Genomic DNA, 24,551 nt, shown 5'->3' with positions numbered 1-24,551 from the left:
GAGCAGCCTGCTGCCACGTGTGAACACCGTGCTGGCTTCACTCAGAGTTGGCAGAGGTGGTGGCAGCGGCCTGGACGCACATCAGCCACTAAATTCATGGGAGGCAGCTGGAAACACGGTGGGTGTGGAGACGCACTAGGGTTTGTCAGGCTCGATGGCTGCCTTCACACGCGGGGGCCCCCGGGGAGCCCAGGCCAGAGACCCCCGTGGGGTGTGGGAAGCCACTCGGCCGCTCCAGGGGTCGGCCTGGGGGTCCCAGGGCACCGAGACATCTGTTCTCTTCCTTCCTTCGTTCATTCAATCATTCATTCATTCATTCAGAAATACCTACTGAGTGTCCCCTGTTCCAGGCACTGGCCCAGGTCCTGAGTTTTCCTGGCTAGCGGGAAGGACAATGTCTGGTACCGGCGCTAACGCAGAACCAAGCAGGACAGCAGGTCATTCGGAGAGACGAGGGAGAGCCACAGGGCGGGAGAACCGCACCTCAGTGCAGGCCGGTGGGCTGCGCGAGAGCTGCTTTGGCTGGGCCGTCAGGTCAGGCGTGAGCTCCCGACACGCAGGCTCCAGGGTCTTGTTTGCTCTGGGACCTTCGTTGTGTAGAGCAGCATCCGGCATGTAGCAGGTGCTCAGCAGTGTTGTGTTGCAGTGTCATCAATGCCAGGGAATGATAGGCCAACGCAACGGATACACCTGTAATCTCTTGTGAGTGTGATGTTATCATGAGAAACTTTCAAAACAGTTGTGTGTGTGCGCGTGTGTGTTGTTCTTGTGATTTTAACATAATGATATTAAATGTATTAATATTTTAGAAATATCAATATGGATATTTTTAACATGATTATTTTAGCATAAATGATATGCTACTTCTGTAATAATTGTAAAATAATGCTAATTGCCTATACAATATCCCTTCTTCCCTCCTCTTTCTTTACTTATTAATTTGCTAGAGGTGGCAATGTGCCCAGATAAGAATAATCACCTTTCCAGATTCCCTCACAGCTGCGTAATTATGAACCAATATTGGCAAGAAATTATAAACAGAAGTTCACTGGGGGAGTCTTCCAGGAAAGCCAATTTAAAAAGCCAGTATTATGTAATATGCTCACCCAGCAGAGACACTTTTTCCCTTCCTTTTTTTTTTTTTTTTTTTTTCTCTCTGGAACTCAGATGCAATGGCTGGATAGGTAGCATTATTGTGACCATGAGCATGAAAGCCTGCTTTCAAGATGGGGATCCTGAGTCCTAAATCTGTGGGGCCCAGTGAATAAGTCCTGGGTAGTGTTTCTGGAAAACTTTGTGGGAAAAATAATCTGCAAAATGTAATTCAGACTAGTTTTGTTTTGGTATAAATGACTTTATTCTGCAGCCTGATTTTCAGCCAGTGCTGTGTCCTGGAGATGTACCCACGCTAGTGCCTGCAGCTGTCCCGTCCAGCCGCTGGCTCATCATAGTTGAAATGAATGGACGGTGGTGCTGAGTGCCTGCCACGTGCCGGGCACCTCTCTGAACACCTTACATGAGGAGCTGCTCTAACCTTCCCATGGTCCCTCAGGGCGTGTGCTGGCATTGAGTGCATTATAAGGATGAGAACAGCGAGGCACAGGTGAGCTAAGTGAGGAACCCCCCACCCCGCCCCCAGCTGGGAGGTGGCAAGGCTGGCATTGGAAACGGGTGAGCCGGCCCTGCGCTGGCCTCTTGCCTGGGCCCCTTCCTCTGCCCCCGATCTTCACGGCGCTCTGTTCTGGGGCCGCTGCCTGGAAGCCCTCTGCCCTCCTAGGCATCTCACCATTTCCAACTTGTGGCAGTTATGGAGAGTGTTGCCACGGACGCATCAGACCTGTCCACCTGTGCCCGTGGGCAGGAGTGTCCCCAGGGAAGCTCCTGGCTGGGGAGTCTTGGGTCAGTGGCAGGAGCATCGTAAAGCCCAGCAGGTGCAGAGACAGTGTCCTGCAGACTGGCAACACAGCTTGTACTTGGGCGGTGGCTGCCCCTCTGTCCCCACCAAGCCCTGTCCTGGGGAGCCAGCGTCCAGCAGCCCAGGGTGGGTCTCTGCCCCCTTCCATCAGCACCCTGGCATCTCCCTGCGCTCTGGGGGCATGCTCTCCTGTGCAGCCTCTCTCATGTCAGGCCTTTGTCCCAAGAGAGGGAAAGTTTGTGTTTGTGTCGGGCTTCCTCTTTCTATAACGCTCCCCTCTGACCCATGTGCATGGCTTTCCAAAGAGAGGGGCTGATTCTGGAGCAATCACAGAGGAGCGTGGCCCCAGGACCCAGCTCCAGCTGGACATCTAGGTCAAGGCGGGGAGGTATCCATATGCCATAGGGATTGCACCAAGGACGTTGGTCCTCGTCACCACAGCAGCGCTGGCAAGCCTTGCCACCCCGTGCAGACACCACCCCTGTGATGTGGGTTCTAGCCCTCATCCCTCAGCACCCACCTCTAGCTTCGCTCCTTGTGTGACCACCTTCTGCTTCCACACAGCTCTTCAGGAGCTCATCATCCCTCACTCACCGTCCTACCACGCTTGCTCAGAAACTTCTACTTTCACTCTTGCCTTCTGTGGCTGGTCCCTGTCCCCAGCTGGCAGTCCATGCTGACCTCTATGTCTCCCACAGACGTGAGGCAGCACAGGACACAGTAAAAACTCTCAGGTGATGTTTGTTGAACAGAGAGTGTGCCTCATAATACCCCCCAGTGGATTTTGGGGGGAGTTGAGTAGTTTCTGTTTTTGTTTTCTTTTTGCTTTAAAAGATTTTATTTATTCATGAGAGACAGAGAGAGAGACAGAGAGAGGCAGAGACACAGGCAGAGGGAGAAGCAGGCTCCATGCAGGGAGGACTCTATCCCAGGACCCTGGGCTCACGACCTGAGCCGAAGACAGACACTCAACCACTGAGCCACCCAGGTGCCCCTGAGGAGATTAGCGTTAAGACAAGAGTGATGCCTTGCCCTTGCAATTTATTTATTTATTTTTTGTAAAGATTTTATTTATTCATTTGAGAGAGAGCGAGCGCACAAGCATGGGGAGAGGTGGAGGGAGAGGAAGAAGACTCGGGGATCATGACCTGAGCCAAAGGCAGCCGCTTAACCAATTGAGCTACTCAGGCGCCCCTTGCCCTTGCAATTTAAATGAGAACATTTGTGAGCTTGTTGGGCTCATCACTCAAACCAGGATGCTGAACATCAGTTGGTTCAAAGAAAGCCCATCTTGGACTGACTATCCAGCTTCAGGCACTGCTGGATCCAGGGGCTCTGTCTCTCAACCATTCTTTCCTCAACATGAACCTTACTTTCAAGCTGGAATTGAGTGTCTCTGGACTGACGCAGGGTTTAGAATAGTACACTCACCGTTACTTTAAATATTTAAATATTTTAATTGTTTTAACAAGCCCTGGCACTCTAACTCCATACTCCAAGCAGGATCACATAAAGGTGATCACGTGGGTCTTGAGTTCAAATCCTGATTCTGAGATTCCTCACTGTGTGACCTGGGGTACGATACATAACCTCTCTGAGTATCCATCTCCTTATGTGTCAAATGGGGTGGGGAGAGTATGGAACACAGAGGGTCACTGAAGGTTTAAAGGAGCACCTGATATGAGAGGGAGAAGATGAGCACCCAGACCCACAGGCTACTGTTTCCAACCTTCTGGGTCAATGATGCAGGATTCATGAGGTGGAGATTTCATCTTCTGTTTTAGGGATTTCTTTTTTCTCTTTACTTTGTAAAAATTCTTCACTATACATTCTCCATTCTCCTAGGGAGGCTCTGAGCAAACGTCTCCTTTCACAAGAGAAAAGTTAAAGACTGTATAATGAAAGAGAAAATAGCTTTCATCTTCTGGTGTATTCTTTCTTCTTTTTGTTTACTTCACCATCAGGAAAGCATTTTCTACTTTGTGTCCTAAGACTTCTCATTAATATAATCATCCTAAATACTGGTGTAACCAAACAAAACTACAGATGCTAACTAGCAGGCAAATGGGATTCATATGTGGGGAGAATGGGATGACTCAATGGGATGGCAAAGAGTTTTTTTTTTTTAATTATCTGTAATTAGTGGGAAAGAAAATATGTGGGCTATATTAAAAATAAGCTTTCTTTTTGAGGAGAAAGACCCTCGTAAAGAACGGGAATGCTGTTCTCTTTTATTGGCATGAATTGAGATAATTGGAACTCTCAGGATTAATGTAAGGTTCCATCATAAATAATACCGCCATCTGTGATAAATAAATGCCTCTCTCTTTGAATAGACACAGCTAAACATCCTCAAACCATAAGCTATATGAGCGGCAAATGCAGCGATTTAAATTCTGCTATAAAAGCTTATATTATGCAACTCTAAATCCCTTCTGATGTTTGATCAATTTTTTTTTTTTTTTGCTTCAATATCCAAGCTGTTTTGGAAGCATAGTAAAAAGCCGTGTTTACATTTTGGATCAATGAGCTAAACCTGGTGTATAATTCATACTATAAAGGGCCCCGAGGAAAACACCAAGAAAGCCATCATCTGCATGAAACACAACTTATGGAAGGTCTTCGTCCTTGTCAGAGGTCAGCAAAGGGCAGCTCCCACACCAAATTCAGACTGCTGCCTATTTTTGGAAGGCCCAGAAAGGGAGAATGTGTTTACATTTTTAAATGTTCAAGAATCATTTTTCAAACAATGGTGTTTCTGACATGTGAGAATTCTATGAAATGCCAGTTTCAGTGTCCACCAATAAAGTTTTATTGGAACAGGGACACAGTCATGTGTTGACGTCTGCCGCTGGCTGCTTCTATGATACAATAGCGGGGCTGAATGGTTACAGAGACCACTTGGTCCATAAAGCCTAAAATATTTACTATCCAGACCTTGACAGAAAAGCATACTCATCTCTTCTTTATATGACATGCAAAGCCAATAAACTCCATTTGGACAAAGCCTACATGTATCATTTTAGAGACTTTTGTCTGGAAGAAAACAGTGATGCACGATAGATGTCCATTGATCAACCTAACAGTAAGAGTGGCAGGGAAGCAAGATTCAGGGTGTGTTCAGGCCTTGCTCCTTCTCTGTTGTGAAGACCTACTCCCACATCCCTCCGCTGTGCCCGCCATCGCTGACTGTATCTGTGGGGATTTCACTCATAGTTCTGGGATGGATGACAGCATTAATGGGGCCACCTGGTCTCTCATTTGCCTTTGGAGAGAAAGACATTTGCTTCCCTGGTTCTCTTGCATGTGAGGGCACTTCTTCCCCAGGAGCCCCAGCAAACCCATTCTCTTAGCTCATTGGTCCTGACTGGTCCAGGGCATGGCTCCCCAGCCTTAGCACTGTTGGCCTTTGGCCAGATGATTCTGTGTAGTGGTGCTGTCCTGTACATGGAAGATAGTGAGCCATATCTCTGGCGTCCACCCCTGAGATGTCAGTAACATCCCCCACACCAACCACGACAATCAGAAATATCCCCAGACATTGCCAAATGCCCCCCTGGTGGCCAGCGTGCTCCTTATTTGAGAACCACTTGTTTAGGCCTATGCATAACTGAACAAGTTGCTGGAAACAGGTTTAGAATTACCTGTTTGGTTTAAACCAGGGCTTGGCAAATAGGGCATCATGGGCTTTCTCTGGCCTCTCACCCATTTTTGTGTGCCTATAGCAAAAATGGCTTTCACATAAATGAGTGTGTAGGTACCTATGTAATATCGATTTTGCCTCTTAGCCTGCAAAACCCAAGATAGTTACTATATGGCCCTTTAAACAAAATTGCCCACCCCTGGATTAGACCAGTGGTTTGAATCCTCACCATTATACAGCATAAAATTAAATTTGTAATATTTTTAACAGGTTTATTTATTATTTATTGGAGAGAGAGAGCATGGTGAGGAGGGGTGGGGGTGGGGAGAGAGTGAATCTCAAGCAGGCTCCACCCTCAGGGCTCAATCTCACAACCCTGAGACCACAACCTGAGCTGAAATCAAGAGTCAGATGGTCAACCAACTGAGCCACTCAGACACCCCTAAATTTGTAATCTGACAACCTACTTACATATATAATTAAAAACAAATCTGCACAGTGCCCTGTCATAGACCAGAAAAATATGAGCAGAGTAATCTGTAGTAAAATAATATCTTAATGTGTGTCCTAGGAGAGCGGATGTAGTAGGCAGGTACCTGCCCTGTATTTGGAGGCCCCGTGGATGTGTCAGCCACAGATTCTGACTGGCATGGACAAGTCTGGACAACTTGCATTCACAAACAGAGTGGGCATTGCTGATGTAATTTCCTAAAAGGATAAACACTTTTTCTCTAAAGTTTTATCAAATCAAAGTACAATTTCACCCCAGTAGTTGCAATACTGGAGAATGTACAATATACAGAATTATCACCCCTTGCTCATTGTTTTTGTAGCCATTTGAGGTAGCTTGTTGGTGGCTATTTATAGTAGATTGTGAATATGTAGTGGGACCCCCAGAAGTCAGTGCCAGACCTGGCAATTGTGTGTTGCTGGAACATGTAGCAAAGCTGGAACCCGCCTTCTGAATGACCTTGGGGATCCTCGGAAATGCCTCCACGGTTCCCCCGAATGCCACGCATGCTGGGCTGAAGCGTCTGCGCCCCAACTGTCAGAACCTACTAATATGTGACCTCACTTGGCCAAAGGGACTTTGCAGATGTGACTCATTTCAGGATCTGAGATGGGATTTGGTCACTAGGGCCCCTGTGAGAGGGAGGCAGGAGGTCAGAGGGAAGAGAAGCTTCAGGATGCTGGCTTTGAGGAAAGAGGAATGGACCAGGAGCCAAGGAGTGTGGGTGCCTCTCAGAAGTGGGAAAGCCAAACGAACATACTCTCTTGAACTCACAGGAATGCAGCCCTACCCATACCTTCCTTTCAGACTTTCAGAACTGCAGAACTATAAAAATATTTTTTTTTCAGTTTTAAGCTACTGAGTTTGTGTAATTTATTCTAGCAGCAATGGGAAACTAATCCACCAGCTCAGTGGGGAGCACTTCCCTTAGGGGAACCCCAGCTTAAGCCCCAGAGCCCCCTCTGGACCTGGGGTCCAAGCCACACCCAGGGACACGGGTGTGGAGGGCTCGGCCACATGGCCACCATGCTATTCGCCAAGCTCAACTTCAGGAACTGTAAGTGCAGTGCAGTTAAAACATTGCACTTTAGATTTATGGCTTTCCCTAGTAAATATTTCCCTGGTGTGTGTGTACCCAAGGCACCGTTCTCATGCTGAGTGAGTCTGAGATTCCAGGTGTTTTAGAGAATTTGTCTTTGAAAAGCCTAAGTCTTTTGCTTTCCTGGGGCTGGGATAGGGATTGAGTCACACCTGAAGATGATTATGGAGTTCTCCCAGAAAAACAGGGGGTATCCCCTCAGGGGCTCAGAGGCGAGATAAGTACCTGCTCTTTTAAAGGAGGGTTTCTCTGTTCCGAAATTGCAAACCACACTCTGTAATTTCAGCAAAGGGTATTCAGGGGCTTGTTCAGAAGAGGCATTGAAATAAAATAATCCATTTATCAAGGTGCCTTTTGTTTTAAGAAAAAAGAAACAATGAGCCATATTTAGCAGAGAGAGACATTCTGTGTCTGGAGAATGTTAATAAATCACAAGCCTAGAGAGGGAAGAAAACCTCAGAATACTCCAGCCGGATTGTGTTTCATGTGAGCGGTGGGGACTTGGAATGAAATCCCATCAGGGTTTTCCTTGAGGTGAATAGAGACAGGTGGGCTCTGTTTCCCGGGGGGACAGGATACTAGGTGGGTCAGTGGGAGCATCTGGGGCAGCGTGGCCCCCTGGACTCGCAGAAGGGCCCACCCGCCACCTGGGGTGCTAGGATCTTCTCACACAGATAGGGGCCCCTCCCCTTCCTTTCTGCATCTCTGTGGCCTTGAAAACTCTCTGCTATAACTTATGAGCATGCCTGGAATCATAGTGATAGTAATCAGACTCGGAAGGATAATATAATAGCAACAGCACCCTCCGTACATTGCCTTCTGTAAATGGGTTGTGATAGGATTCCCTTTATAAAAATGAGGATTCTGAAGCTCAAAATTTTAAGGTATTTGCAAAAAACAAAACAAAACAAAACAAAAAACAATGAAATCTTTATCTAGTACATTGTGGAGCAGGGATTCCTTGGATTTTGTCTGATGTCAGGAAGGCCCTCAAACCACAAGGATACCTTTCCTTCCCCGAATTGAGTAGGGTTTGGCCAAAACCCTTACTCTGTGTCTTCTGTACCTTCAGTGAAGCACCACACACCTTGTACGTGAGTCAAGTTAGATCAGGCTCTCTCAGCCCCGGAGCTGCTGATATTTTGGACTGGACAGCGTTTGGTGCTGGGGGCCTGTCCTGCAGCAGGACAGTCCTGCTGCAGGACACCAGTGTTTGGTGCTGGGGGCACTGTCCTGCAGTGATGTAGAGCATCACTCTACCCCTAGATACCAGGAGCATCCCCTGCCACTAGTTGTGAGAATCAAAAATGTTTTCAGGAATTACCAGGTGGCTCTCAGGGACAAGGTGGCCCTTAGCTGAGAATGCTTTACGCAGCGTAAAACAATACCACTCGTGCATTTCGGTTATTCCAGTGATTTTTTTTTTTCCCTTAGAGTTTAAATACACTAACTCTTCTAGGTGAATGCTTTCCTGTTTATAAAATGAACAGATATCTGCTCCTTTTGTTGTTGTTGTTGTTTTTAATCTCAGACCATGCTTTCAAAAGCAAACAGCATGCATACGTGGATGCGGAACCAAAGGCAGTATAAACCCCTCCCCTCTGGATAGTCGTTGAAACCGGCATGCGCCAAGGTTTTTGTTTTTTACGTTGTCTAATTGCAGAGGAGAAATGGACCTTGTATTTTTATCAAGTACCCTGAGGGCATCCACTGCTTACTCCATTCAGAGCGAGCTCTGGCCCCCTGCCCTGCCCCTCACACGCCAGGGTAGGTCCCAAGCCTCTCCTGCTGCCCGTGCCCCCTCCTGGGGGTCCTCTCTCCAGTCTGGCCAACCTACCCATCCCAGCCCAGAGAGAACCAGCTCTGAAGAATCCGCCCGATCGACACATCCACACGTGAGTGTCATGATGAAGGTGACGTGTCCTGCTGGCTGAAAGGGTCATCTCCCCCAGCGTTGTTCTGTCTGGGTGCTAAGTGACACGGACTTCTCCTGTGTTCACTATCTTACAATCTCAAAAACTCAATTTCCGGCAGCAGCTTTGCCGTAGAGTTCTCTGATGAACACCTGATGGAAGACACAATATCCCCAGCACTGACAGGCGACACAGATAAAGAAAATGGATAAACAGGAAGGGAGACCACAAATGAACGTGCTGTCAGCGGGGAGGCCAGATAAAAAGGGCCAGCTGTCACCTGCTACCCCATTCCCCTCTCCTGTGGCCTTAGGAAACCAGCATCAGACTTTTCTGGGGTTATTGTTGCAGATCGATAAAAATTACCGAATAATCCTATCTTTCTGGGAGACAGTGTGAGCAGATGAACCAGAATGAGATAATGGATATTTGTCTGTGCTCACTGGGTCCTGGCAGCCACAGGGTGGTCCCCCGGTAATCAGCAGATGAAGCATCAGGAAAGAAATACAAGGAAAGCTGATAATCACCTCTGCTTCCTTCATCTGCTGGACTGAGACTCCTCAAAGTGTGAAATGAGTGGAGGTGATAGAGTCACAGCACAGTAGGGTGCAGATGGGCACGGGTCCTGGGGGAGCCATTCTCATGATCGTCCACGGGGTTGGCTTTTGAGGTACATGGGCATGGTGTGAAGCCACCTGAGTCTCACAAACGAGAAAGCGATTCCCTTTTCAATTCTGTTTAAATTCTTTGAATTTCATCAAGGAGAAAGTCTCACCGTGGTGTGTCTGTATCTGTAGCACCTTACACTTAGTCACCTCTCCATTTAACAAAGAAATGGTCAATGTCAGGCTCAGAGCTGTAGACTGGCAGCAATTTGGATCACGGGAGCCTCTGTTTTATTTATACGGGGATTCTCTAAACAAATGTATTAATTAATTCACTGATATTTGATTAAGTATTTATTTTAATAAATTATTAATTATTGATAAAATCGTTGATTGATTAGCAATGCATAAATATCTGGCTGATGTCATGAAAGTGCTATCTGAGGGTCTGGAGCTTAGGCAACACCATCTTCAGTTGGAAGCATTGCATGTGCAGGGAGATGTTCCTGGCAGTCATGAGCATGCATATGCTCAAAAATTCTTGTTTTTTGAAGACTTTATTTTTTTAGAGCAGTTTAAGATTCACAGCAAAATTGAGAGGAAGGTACAGGAATTCCTATGTGCCCAAAGGCCATAGTTTACATTAGGATTCACTCTTGGTGGCATACATTCTGTGGGTTTGGACACTTGTATAATGACACATGTCCACCATTGCAGTATCATACAGAGTATTTTCACTGCCCTTAAAATTCTCTCCAACATATTTGTTGGCCAAAGTAAATGACACAGCCCACATAGATTCAAGGAGTAGGTCAATAGACTCTTCCTTTTAGAGGGAGGTTTGCAGAGCCATAAGCAAAAGCAGTAGATACAGAAGGAGAATTAGTGCCATTTTTAATTGTTCTACACAGCTTCCGTTATATCCCTTATATCTGGCTCTACCTACCTATTTATATATCTGTCTACTTACCTATGCACCCATCCATCCACCCACATCCACCCATCTGTCTCTTCACCTACCCATCCATCCATCCATCCATCCATCCATCCATCCACTCCCGTGTCTGTCTCTCTGTCCATCCATCCATCCATGCATGCATCCATCCATCTATCTATCCATGGCAACTGAAGCTCCCAGAAGGTAAGACTTTGCTCAAGATCCCATAATGGCTAAGTAGATCAATACTCAGTGCCTCCCTGGCCAATCAGCATGCCCTTAACCATACTAGACCCACTTCCTTTTCCACCATGTTTGTCTCTCCCTGCTCACGTTAAATCTCTCATGAATGAAAAATTCGGAGCTGGGTTTAGCAGGAAGGTAAGAGTGAGGCACTTTTTGTTCATGAGAAGGAGAAAGCAGTGACCTACTTAAAGAATGGAGAATCCTGGGAGGAGACAGCTGGACAGAAAGCCCACTCCAGCTTATTTTGTAGAAAACAAACTCAGCATTTATTTAAAAATAAGGGATTCATATTTTAGGCTTCTTTTGGGGAACCCAAAAAAGTAGAAAAAAGGAATCCCTACAAAGGGAGAGTGAAGAACGTGGAGAAGGCTTGTTGGTAGTGCTTCCTGCGGTGAGGTGCATCTGTCACAAGTGGGCCCTAGCATCCTGCTCTGCTCCTTTCAAGAACCTGTGGCGTCCAGAGCCCCAAACAAATCAGTCTCTCAGTGTCCACACTTCAAGGTTTAAGAGGTTTTTTGGAGAGGGATTGAGTACACTAGAATAAAACATCTGATGTGGCAATTTAGTTAGGTTTTTACAAAATATTGTGAGTTGCTTCAGTAATCGATGGCTTTTTTAAGGACATGGAGTCAGTACTTTCTGGAATGCTCTACTTTGTCAAGGCCTTCTGAGGGTGATTTAAGCTGGTTCTAGAATGAGAGGGTTAAAATGGAAGTGCAGAGACATCCCTCCAGAGAGAGAAGGGCAAGCACCCTTGTTCCTGGTGGCCTCAGAACAAAGTCTCTGGCAGAGAACAAGGGAGGAGGCTGTTTCTTTGAAAAGCCATCTTGACAACCCAGGCCCTGTTTGGCTGCAGCCCCACCAAAGGCAGCTTTGATCTGCTAGCCAGTGTCCCTGCAGGGAAAAGGATTAGGGGAGCTTCCAGAGGAGAGAGGCACAGGCCGCCCCATATGCTAGATGGGCTGTGCCTGCTGCCATCAGGAGGAAGGCCAGGAGGGGAGGCTGGAGCAGCCGGAGTAGACACAACTGGACTCTCCCACAGAATCTGAATGGGGACCCGCTTGTGTTTCTGGGCTGATTTTTTCTTTTCTTTTCTTTCAATTTAAATTCAATTAGCCAAAGTATAGAACATTATTAGTTTCAGAGATAGAGGTCAGTAATTCATCAGCTGCATATCACACCCAGTGCTCATCATGTTATGATTGGCCCTCCTCAATGGCCATCCCCCAGTTACCCCATCCCCCTTCCATTTCCCCTCCAGCAACCCTCAGTTTGTTTCCCAAGTTAAGAATCTCTCATGCTTTTTCTCCCTCTCTGATGACTTCCCATTCAGCTTTCCTCTCATCCTCTATGATCCTCTGCACTGTTTCTTATATTCATGTATGAGTAAGATCATATGATAATTGTCCTTCTCCAATTGACTTCACTCAGCTTAATACCCTCCAGTTCCATCCACGTTGAAGCATGGTGGGTATTTGTCCTTTCTGATGGCTGAGGAATATCCCATTGTATATAAAGACCACATCTTCTTTATCCATTCATCTGTCAAAAGACATCGTGGCTCCTTCCACAGTTCGGCTATTGTGGACATTGCTGCTATGAACATTGGGGTGCAGGTGCCCCTTCAGATCACCACATCTATATCTTTGGGGTAAATACCCAGTAGCATAATTTCCGGATCATAGGGTAGCTATATTTTTAACTTCTTGATGAACCACTACACTGTTCTCTAGAGTGACTATACCAACTTGCATTCCCACCAACAGCGCAAGAGGGTTCTCCTTTTTCTGCATCCTCACTAATATTTGTTGTCTCCTGACTTGGTAATTTTAGCCATTATGACCGGTGTGAGATTGTATCTAATTGTCGTTTTGATATGTATTTCCCTGCTGCTGAGGGATATTGAGCATTTTCTCGTATGTCTGTTGGCCATTTGTCTGTCTTCTTTGGAGATGTGTCTGTTCATGTTTTTTGCCCATTTCTTGACTGAACTCTTTGTTTTTTGGGTGTTAAGATTGTAAATTCTTTATAAATCTTGGATAATAGCCCTTAATCTGATATGTCATTTGCAAATATCTGGGCTGGTTTTCAAAGACTAAGGCATGGCTGTGGGCTTCTGAGGGCTTTGCAAAGTCAGCCATTGGGCATTTTAACCTGTTTGTCCTGCGTGTGTAGGGAGTCCTTAGTGAACTTCCCACAGTATAGGTGAAAGCCATGGGGAATCTTTACAGAGAAGAACCTTTAGGCGGCAAGGAGCCTGCTGGTTGTACTACTGTCCATGTCTGCAATGGGCAGAGAAGGTCAGGAAGGTAGTGGTGATGCTCTTCCCTATCTCAGTACTGAGCCCCAGCCCCCAGGGTAGGCTGGCTTACCAGGCTGCAGATTGCAGTCAGGGCTTTCTGACTTAGATGCACCTGTGCAGTTACAAGGAAGTAACTTCACTGAGTGCCATGGCCTACTGAATGACTTCACCCCTTGTTACCAGGTGGGCATAATACCTAAATGTTGCCAGGCCCTCCCATGTGTAAAGAGAAGCTGGAAACCCAGATACTTCCCAGTTGTTCAAGATAGTTCCCATCTTATCGATCTTCTAAAATACAATGGACCAAACAGAGTCCATCCCCAGGCTGGGTCAAGTGCCATAAGCCACTGTCTCCCTATGTGCTGTGTTTCCTTTTTTTTTTTTTTTTTTTTTTTTTTTATGATAGTCACAGAGAGAGAGAGAGAGAGAGAGGCAGAGACACAGGCAGAGGGAGAAGCAGGCTCCATGCACTGGGAGCCCGATGTGGGATTCGATCCCGGGTCTCCAGGATCGCGCCCTAGGCCGAAGGCAGGCGCCAAACCGCTGCGCCACCTAGGGATCCCTGTGCTGTGTTTCCTATTGGCTTTATGAATTTTTTGTTATGCAAAAGATTATTATTTTTTTTGCGTAAGCAAGTTTATCAATTTTTTAAAATTGCATTTGGATTTTGAGTTGTAATTAGAAAGCTTTCCCTACACTCAGCTGATAAAGGAGTTCATCCACTGTCTTCTTTTAGTACCAAAAATAAATTATTTCCTTATATCTAGATTACTGATTCACTTGACATTTATTCTTGTGTGTGGTGTGTGGTATGGATCTAATTGTATCTTTTGTTTCAATTGCATCTTTTGTTTCAAGTGGCTAGCCAGTTGTCCTAGAACCATTTATGAGAAAATCTCTCTTTGCCTCATGATTTGGATACTGTCTGTATCACACGCTAATAAATTTCTAGATGTACATGAATGTATTTAGGGACTCATCTGTTCCATTGGTCTGTTTTTCTATTCATGTACTCATGCCATTAAATATGTTTTAAACTCATGCAAATTATTAATAAACATCCCAACTTCACACTCGTGGCTATCTTGCCAGCTTTCTGCTCGGTGGAATTATGTAATTGTCACTGTTTAACCATTCCTAATATACAAACATCCACATCTCATTAACCTCCCCCTAATACAAGTATATATTTTGCAGATCGTATAGTCCTTTACTGGCCTATCCCAGGAGGACCATGAAAATACTAGCCATGTGAGCTCCGGAATGTTCATCCTCATTTCTAAGTTGCTTATAGACTTCCTATCCAAGGAGTCCAGCCCTAACCTCATCTTTGTTTTTTTTTTTTTTTCTTTTCTTTCTTTGTCCTCTGCAGTGATCGAGGGCCGGGGGATCACAGACAATGTGCCACGGTTCTCTTCTCTGCCACCCTTCCTGCCTGTGAGCTACCACATCCTTGGAGCAGAGACCTCCTTCTTCCTGAAGGAGGCCAACCAGGACGTCCTGCGCAACTCCAGCCTGCACACCAGGGTGGAGTCCTTCTTCACCTACAAGGCCAACCGGCCCCCAGTGCTCAACGCCAGCTACGGGCCCTTCTCCATCGAGCAGGTGGTGCCTCAGGACCTCCTGCTGCCCTCCAGCCCCTTCGGAGCCACCAGCAAGCTCTCCCTCAACTGGAGGCTGAGGGCGCACATCCTGCGGGACAAGGTGTACCTGAGCCGGCCCCGGGTGCAGGTGCTCTTCCACCTGCTGGGCCGGGACTGGGCGGCACAGAGCCCCGGCGAGCGGCTGCCCTGCCTGCGGCTGTTCGCCTTCCGGGAGACCCGGGAGGTGCGGGCCGGCTGCCGGCTGCAGGGCGCCCTGGGGCTGTGCGTGGCCGAACTGGAGCTGCTGGCCGCCTGGTTCGGGCCCCCCACCGTGGTGGCCGGGAGGAAGCGGGCGCCCGGGCCGCCCGAGGGGAGCCCCGTGGAGCTCTACTACTCCGTGCAGCCGGGGGATGCGCGCGGGGACTGTGCGGCCGGCGGCGGCGACGTTAGGAAGGGCAACGCCATCCGGCCCGGGAAGGACGGGCTGGACGAGGCCGTGCCCCACCTGCAGAGGATCGGCGCCGTCAGCCTCTACCGGGCCCAGGACAGCACCCAGCTCAGCGAGCTGCGTTTGGACAGCAACGTGGTCATCTGGCTGCCCTCCCGGCCCGTCAAGCAAGGAGATGTGGTCACCGCCTACGTCACCATCGCCAGCAACTCCACTGTGGACCTTTTCATCCTGAGGTAGGTGCCCAGGCTGGCCCAGGGCCTTCTTGTCCACGCCTAGGGTGCGGTGGCGCCGGATCCCTGGGGTTTCACTACGTTCGGGGGATGCTCCGGCTTCTCAGTGAAGCTGGATCCTGCAGCTGCCCAGGTGCACGCAGCAGTTCCTCATCCATCGTGGATCAGGGGGTGGGAGAGGGGGCCAGAAACCACATCCAAGAGAAGCAAGAGTAATCAAATCACTCTCTCTTTTGTCATTGAACTTGCAGAAGGATCGGATTCTTTCCTTGGCTTGGAATTTTTTCATAGACACACAGATACTTGTTGCATGATTGAGAGCATATTTCCTCAGAGCCCAAGAAGAGACATAGGGTTTATGATATTTATAATATTTTACTTTGTGTGTGTACGTGAAAAAAGGCAAGGAAGCATCCTTTAAACAAGAATTCGGTGCGGTTCTTGTTGGCAGGCTGGGGATGGGTGAAGCTCAGTTCCTGAGCATGGTTTAGCTGTGATTAAAGGAGTCTGGCCAACAGAAAATTATTGCACAGAGGTATTCCCTCTCATAAAAAAAGAAAGAACAGAAAGTAAATTGAAACAATGGGATAACCCACCTGCCGTCACCACTGCTGGCTCAGCAGATTGCTTAAGTTCTAATAGGGCTGCTCTGTCACTCTGTGATGATTCCGAGGTCCATCTGGGAGCGTCTGCCTTCTGAGGATTATTCATATTGGAGAAGAGCCACTTACAGAAAATCCTCTTAAATTGTGGGCCAGGATTTCATAATAACGAGAAAATATTTGAGACTTGTTTAAAAGATAAAGATGATAAAAAAAATTTTTTTCCGATTCTAGCGAGGAAAGACTTAGTTAGGTAATAATTACATCTCCACATTGGAATAAAAAAAAATTAATCACATGTTGAATGAGTTGCTTGGGAAAATAACTGCAAAATAGAGTGATACTATTTTATAGCATATTCCTTTTTGTGTAAGTTTTGTTGTATAACTTTAAGAATGGTCATTTTCATTTTCAAAGGCTTTGTTTGAGTTTGTTTTCACAAAATGCACTCAAAGGCTTCAATGTTTCTCAAGGCATTTCTGCATCCTTGGGATTCTCATAATTCTTTCCCAATGTGTCTGTCTGGTCATCGTCCTTGGAATTTTTTCTTGCAATTTTTAAGTAGGCTAATTTTACCAGATCCTCCCTTGCCAGTGAGATCTGGATACAATTGAGGACTTCCACAACATCATGATCAGTGATGTTATGAAATCCTCCATCTTTCACAAGATGCACACTTTGCCCTTTGAGGACTCCCATCGCAGCTACCTTCAGACTCAGTGGGGCCAGGCAGGCACCTGCTGACCGTGTATGAGGGAACACACCTCCCTGTCAGGGTGCCAGAGACTTGGTGGAAGTGTCAACCTCACAACTGAGAGGCCAGGATGGCAATTTTTTTCTCTTTTAAAGGTTTTATTTTTTTATTCATGAGAGACACACAGAGAGACAGAGACACAGGCAGAGGGAGAAGCAGGCTCCCTGTGGGGACCCCAGTGCAGGAACTCGATCCCAGGACCCCGGGATCACGACCTAAGCTGAAGGCAGACGCTCAACCCCTGAGCCACACAGGCGTCCCTCAGGTCATTTCACTATAAAATAAATATATACAGCCTTGGCTTTGGAAAGTAGATGCAGAAGTCAGGGATGGTACCACTAACACGTGTTAGGATTCCAGAGTCATAATTATCTTGCTTGTACTGATACTTAACTCTGCTTTCAGAAATGCAGGCTGTGTGGTCTACCAAGGGTGGGTTTGGGTGAACCACTAGGTCCCTGGTCCCAGGTGCAAGGCCTTCAGCTGCTGGTGGGCCCCCAGACCTGGTGTGTTTGACAGAAGAGGCTGTTTTCTGTATTTGTCATCATCACAGGCAAAAAGGGTGTTGAGGATGAGGTCCTGCACTCAGCTGGCTCAGCTCTGAGCCTATCTCCTCCACTTCATGGTGGTGGGACGGTGGGCAGCTCACCTGGCCTCCATGTACCTCTGTCCCCTCATTTCTGCATCAGATGTCATCATAGCACCTCCTGCTTCCGAGGACGGGAGGACCTCGTGGGCCAATATTTATTTGTAAGATGCCTATAACAGCGCCTGGAACATAAAAAGTATTTCTATGAATGCTGAATATCCCTAACAGGGTTGTGTTTAAACATCCATCAAACTTCCCTGAGTGCTGAATTCTGTTTTAGCAGGAAAAGGACTTCGTGCCTTGCATAAAACCACAGCAAGGTCTGTTCTCCATGCTGTATTGATTCCCACTTCACTGCAATTTTGTTTAAAGAGCAAAACTGGTTTTTTGGTTTGTTCTGTTTTGTTTATAATGACAAGTGCTTTGGAGCACAGAGAGCAGTGCTGGCGAACTTCTGGGGTGGATGCTACTTACTGCCGTGAGGTGCAGCATCTCTGTTTCTGCCTTCCTGATCTTTCCAACTATGCACCGAGTCCTGGGGGAGAGGCAGAGGAGACATGGAGTCCAGAATGACTCCCAGATGTGTGGCTGAAGGATGCCACCGCCATGACTGATGGCAGACCACGGGGGAAACAGGATTTCTCTTTCCAGATAACATACGTAATTTTAACTTAGTTAAAAGTAATTTTCATTTTTAAATGAACTATTTCAAGGATAAAACATTCAGTAAAAGAATGCAAGAGGATGTACACAGACATGGCATGGATAGTGACACTACATGAGAATGCATGCTCATGCATGGGAACCCACGTGCCTCCAGCAGCTCCACCCATGGCTGCAGGTTGGATCACAGAGAAATCTGTCCTGCCCTTGCTGGTACCTTTCTACCGAGAGATTTGGGGGATTTGCAGGAGAGCTTGAAAGACCTCTACTGACTGTGAAATCCAAAGGTATTCTCCTTTGTCACCTTGCATGATGACTTTGAGACAAGGCTATATTTGGAAACAGCTAGGACTTTTTAGGGGTTTTATAGGGCCAATAGTCTATCTGGGAACCTGACCTAGGCTTCCCTTATAGGACCATTTTCACAAATGATACTGTCTTCTGTAGGCCCAAAGAAGCAGCCTGCTGTTCGCTGGTAACTTCGTGAATTTAATCTAAAGGCAATCCGTGATTTATGATCAAATCAGTTCCTGAGATTCTTACAGCAAGCAGAGGCATTACTCACTATTCTGAGGGCTTCCAAAATGCATTGGTGACTGGAGTCATCAGTCCTGAAAATGCCCATTGCCACCCCCACGTGCCTGGATGCTACAGAGAAGGCCTTGGGATGCAGAAGATGACCGCTGCTTCCTCAAAGCTCTGTGTTAGAGTCTGCAGAACATCTTCCTGTTTCAAATCAGTGTTCACTCTGCCTTAGTTGGTCCTGGCCTTGCAAAGTCATTAGAGGGGAGAGCTGGGGAGGCCACCCTGCCTCGGCCTCATCACTCAGTAACTGAATTAATGCCTCCAAAGACAAAGGAGGTAGCTTATGGTCCTCCACACCTGAGGACAGGCTTGCTTTGTTGTATCCAAAGTCAGGGATAAAAAAGAAGTTAAACTAATGAACACTGAAGTGGTAGTCTGTAAAAGTTTATTGTGAACGCACCAAAAGGACCATTTGCACATGAGGAGCCCTCAAAGCAGAGCCTGGAATGAAGCTTGGGAGGTGCGGGAGGTTGGCATATATGTTAGAAAAGCAACTCTCAGAGCCCCGAGGCAGGGACTGACTATTCTTTACAGGCATCATTCACGATGTTAGGTTTTTCGTAAATGAAAGCAAAGGGGTGAGTGGTGACCTCCTATCAATTTGGGGGAACAATTTAAGTCTTGTGTATGATTTTCCGAGACATAAGCAAGCAATGACCCAGGTCAAGTTGGCCTCGCTTGTCTTGCCAAACAAGCCGAATTAAGCTTCGCTTGTCTGATGAAACCGGGTTTGTCAGCTCAGGGAATTTTCAAGGCTGGGCTCTGTTCGTGTATGATGTTAACATCCTCTACACTTGGGGTCCATCTCTCAGCAAACTGACAGTGTGAGCAGCTCCTACGGTATTCCCGTCCCTACCACTGGTAATGCAGCCAGGCAGGGGCCTCCCACGTTCCCCTGCTCCAACAGGTACATCAGCACCACGCACCCAAGCGGTAGGGTCAGTGAGGTCCTCAAGGTGCCTGATCCCACTGGACGTCGTTTGATGTGTGAATGACTGCCGAGGAGCGTTTAAAACCCTGGGAGGAGGTACAGGTCAATAGAATGACTATTGGACAACAGTTGCCAAGGAATGAACCCCTCCCACCCCGAGCAGATGCCCAGAAGCCAAGACCCAACCAACTAAGCAACTCAAATGGGTTATAATCAGAGTCAGGTTTTACCTGTCAAAGTGAACCTATGGCATGAGGTATTAGCAACCACCTATCCTCATGGTCACTTAGGGCCTGATGAACTTGAAAATGTTCTATTTCAGGAGATGGTGCTATAAACAGGTCTAAACCAGGTCTCTGTCTGATGGGAGCAATTAATCATTTAATAAGAGATATCTCTTTAGAAATATAAGAAAAGCAAAGGTTGATAATCTAAGTAGATTATAAGCAGCCAGTTGAGAAAATTTCTTGATTTGTGTTGGAAACATCTTCAGAGGGTAGAATGAGGTTGGTGGCTTCAGTTCTACAGGTCTCGAGACCCTGGTTGGCAATTTGACCCTTTGGTGATGTCACTGGCATTCCCACCTGGCAGCTGGCATGGAGGTTGTCTGGGTATGTTCCGTTGTGGTGATTTCTCTGAAGTTTACATGCACAAAGCCTCAGAAACAATTAACAATGAGAGTCTGATTATAGGTACGCTCTAGTTTTCCAACTGAAATACAATTTTTAATTTTTTATAGTTATTTCATTTTCATCACAGTCACAGTGAAACGCATTTGTTTGTTAAAAAATAAGTTGTCTTATTAAACTTGGATTTTTGACATAAATGTAGTAAGGATACTGATTCTGGTTCTATTCTCAAATGTGATATTCAGTAATAATTCTGGTCATATCCAAGGAGCTTCACTGGCTTCTCAAAGTCAACCTCAGTTCTTAAAAATTGTCTGATAATAAGGAATCTTAGATAGACTTTAAAGTGTTTTTATGTTAAGAAACCAGGCTATGGACTTCTCTAACTGCATCCCACTGCAAAAAGAACAGATTTTCATTGAGCGTATTCTAATACTTATCTTGTCATGAAGAGTGAGAATATTCATTTGCTAAGAGTTTCTAAATTCTAGAGAAATCAGGTAGGGAGAAGAAGGAAAATGTTTCAATCCATGTTTACAGTTGTATGCTTTATCAAATTGTTGCAAGTTATAAATTTCTTAAAAGAGAGGAGGAAAGGGGTCCTTTCAGTCTGGAAAACAACATATTAAAGAACCAACAATGTTTGTCATAAAGATGAGAGTCCCTCCATCCGTTCACTCAGTCTCCTGTGATTAATTATTGCTTCACTTCATCTGGGCTAGCAGCTTGCTGAACCAGTCTGTGCTCTATTAGCATTTGAGAAGTTCTTTCCCATCAGTGTTGTGACCTTAAAGTCATCATGTGTCCTGGAGGTCTGTTTGCGCCTTCCACTGGCCTCTGAAGATGAGGGACTGTGGCCGGTAGTTGACTGTACATGTGCTCAGAGGGGGATCATCGAGTGTAAACAGGAACTGTCTGTGATGGGAGACTTACCAAACTGTGACAGTTGAAGATCTAGGGAGTTCCTCCGTGTGCCTGGACTCCCGTGGACCTCAGGTTGGCGCTCCATGTCCTGCCAGCCCAGGACCAGCCACCAAGCCTTCCCCTGAGCTAGCTGCCCTCTGCACCTGCCAGCCCTGCAAGGAAGTAGCAACAGCAATCCACACACTTCCCTCTCTGTTCCTTCTTAGGGGCCTTGTGAGGTTCTCAGGAACACCTGACAATAGGGCAGCAGTGTGCAGGGCTGCTTTGTCTTTTCTGGGTAGGTTTCATGTGCCAGCATTGATAATGCAGCCTTCGGGGCATAAATCCGAAGAGAGGATTTTTCTTTAAGTAAAACACTATGAAGGAAGGAGGTAGGCTTCCCAGAACAATAAAAAGGGAGCAGAGAGCGACACTCTATGCTGCCATGCAACTACTTTAATAACCCTTGCTTTGTAGGGCAGGGTCACAGAATCGTGGAGCAGGGGAGGTACCCTCAGCTGGAGCACAGACGGCCTTGGATGCAGGGCTACTGACTCTCGAGTTCTGTTCCGGCTTGACTGCTGCATGTGTGCTCATTCTCGTTAAGAACCGGCATCCCCCCAACCAAATCAACACAACGTCCTGTGCACTTAATAGCTGCTCTGCGTTCCCAGCATCTTCCAATAAATAAATAAAAGGATAAGGGGCGGAAGCAAGGAAAGAGGCTTTTAAAGAGATGAGCTAAAGTGACTTTGTATGCAGGGGTATTGGGAGAAGTGTTATTTTTCCAAGCAGGATGGTATTTGTCAGTGGACTCATTCCTAGATGCTAAATGTATGAGGAGGGAATGCCGGTAGTGATCATTGACTGGCTGCTCCCTCCTCTAGAAGGATTTTGCGATGCAGACCTTTTATAGGTAAACCCGGTACCCAGCTAGCCCAGTGCAAAGGGCACAGTGCTGGGTTTCCACTGCTGGTTGGCTGGTGGGATTCATGGAGCGTGTCCTTCCTGATAGACTGAAGCCAATTGAGGAACTCCAGTATTTAATCCATTTACACTCCATTATACACTAAACGTACACAAATACACAAATGTCCACAGCAGCATTATCCATGATAGCCAAAACATGGAAACAACCTAAATGTCTATCAACCAGCAAATAAATAAGCAAAATGTGATCTATCTGTGTAATGGAATATCGTGTGGCCATAGAAGAGACTGAAGTAAGTAAAAAAAAAAAAAAAAAAGTAAAAAAAAATTAAAAAAAAAAAAAAAAAAAAGAAGAGACTGAAGTAGCCATCTGGGCCACAGGGTGCATGGAGACTGAAAACATGACACTGACGGAAGAAGCCAGATTCCTGGTGGCAACAGGGCCCAAGAGCCTGGCAGCCGGGTCTGCTGGTTTCCCCGAGAGGCTAGGAATGCAGGCTTTGAGCGCAACCTTTGGGCTTATACACGTGGACAACAGACTCACATTTCAGTGTCACCCTGTAGGCCTGGGGATCTGATGGTGACCCTGGGCTGAGATGTGTCTCCTGATCTAAGTCGTGGCTCAAAGCAGCAGAGAGTATTTATTTCCTTGGGCTTCTGTAACAAATTACCCCAAACTGAGCAGCTTAAAGCATCAGAAACATGGTCTATCACAGTTCTGGAGGCAAAAGGCTGAAGTCAGGGCACTGGCAGGGCCTCCTGGGCTGGGGGGATCCTTTCCTGCCTCTTCCTCATTCAGCTGCTGCCTCGGCTCCTGGCCTCATTGCCCCCACCCCAAGTCTGTCCTCACACGCCATCCCCTGGGTGTCCCTCTGTGTCCATGTCTCCAATCTCCTCACTTTTCCTTACTCTGATCCCATCTGGAGATCCTGACCTAATTATATCTGTAAAGACCGTGTTTCCCAGTGATGCCACATTCTGGGGGCCTGGCTGGACATGAAGTGAGGGGTAGCCCACCCTTCCATCTACTCCAGAGAGGACAGGACTACCCCGTGCATTTCAAGGCCTTCCACCATGTTATCCTGGGATCTTCTGAATTACTGTGCGCCCCCTTGGCAGCTCCAGCTGGTGGGAGAGTGGAGCTACAGATGGGGATCTGAGCCTTAAACCACTCAATAAACGCACCTTCTGTGCCTGGTATAGTGGCACCTGCTCTCAAATCCTTCCTCTGATTTCTGACTACAACCTGTGCCCATGCTGTTCTAAGTGAATTTGGGGGAGCTTTTTTCTTCTTTCTTTGATCCCCTTTGGGTTCAAGGATATGAAGAGGCCTGAAAGACAATTTCCAGATCCTTGGCTTGCCCCTGGAAGATTTGGCTCTTCATTTCCAACCAGGCATCTGTCTACAGGGCCAGGTGGAGCTCTCGGGAATGACCCGACTGTCCCAGACTTATTATGAGGAGGAGACCCCAAAACACAGTTGGGGTAGCACTGCCTGCAGATTTGGAGCTAATTTAGACAATTCTGGAAACTCATTTTCCCACACTCTGTCTAAAATTCATTTCCCTGTTGAATGTCTCCGAAGGAAAGGTTTGTTTTCATTTTGTTCAGCTTGTCATTTTAAATGTATTCTTCTGGAACAGAGAAAAGGAACAATTTTCTTTCTGCTTGGGAAGAAGTGAAGAAATAATGTTTCCTGCCCAGGGCCCCCTCCCTGGCTCCCCACAACACATCTGCGTTGCCAGGCAGCCTGGCTTCGGTGAGACATTTGACTGTTGTGGGAAAAACATTTACACATAAAATTGACTCCAGCTCTCGGAAAAGAGAAAGGAAGCAGAGGCTTCCTGACCTAAGCCTGCCTCCTTTGTTCCACATTCTTTAACTGATTTAAGAGTCATCTTACTTTTCAAAATAAAATAAAATAAAATAAAATAAAAATAAAAAAATAAAAGGCATCTTCGTTTTTGAGCTTCCTGGATCACAGCTGTGTCTGTTGCAGTTTACCATGTGCATAAGGGGACTTGTCTACCTGGGCATTTCTGGAGAGCAGAGGCAGGCTAAGGTAGCAATTGCAGTAAGAGCATGAGATATTCCAGTGTCCCAGAATACTGGGGTATTTTAAAGGATTTTTATTTTTAAGTAATCTTTATACTCAACATGGAGCTTGAACTCATGACCCTAAGATCAAGAGTCACACAATCCAGTGACCGAGCTTCCATACTGGGATTTTTTTTTTTTAAGATTTTAAAATTTATTTGAGAGAGAAAGAGTGAGAGTGAGAACACAAGCAGGGGGAGGAGCAGAGGAAGAAGCAAACTCTCCGCTGAGCATGGAACCCAACACAGGGCTTGATCCCAGGACTCTGAAATCATGACCTGAGCTGAAATCAAGAGCTTGACAGCAATTGACTGAGCCACTGAGGCACCCCTGGAATATTCTCAAGTGTTGATTTGCTGCCACTTTGCTTGGTGTCATGACATTACTGCAGGATTCCTTAATATGGGAAATCTGAACCATTTATGTCTTGCAA

General features: G+C 46.6%; 1 protein-coding gene across 1 annotated transcript in view; it reads left to right on the top strand.

Moving 5' to 3' along the window:
- Positions 1–24,551, top strand: part of TMEM132C (transmembrane protein 132C) — a 300,571-nt gene that overhangs the window by 90,370 nt on the left and 185,650 nt on the right. Inside the window, exon 2 of the mRNA XM_077875245.1 lies at positions 14,544–15,438. Within this exon, the coding sequence (XP_077731371.1) occupies positions 14,544–15,438 (895 nt within the window). The remainder of the gene's footprint in view (positions 1–14,543; positions 15,439–24,551) is intronic.

The sequence above is a fragment of the Canis aureus genome, chromosome 27 (assembly GCF_053574225.1).
Source record: "Canis aureus isolate CA01 chromosome 27, VMU_Caureus_v.1.0, whole genome shotgun sequence".
NCBI lineage: Eukaryota > Metazoa > Chordata > Mammalia > Carnivora > Canidae > Canis > Canis aureus.
The sequence above is the reverse complement of the archived record's forward strand: the minus strand, read 5'-3'. Positions and strand labels throughout refer to the sequence as shown.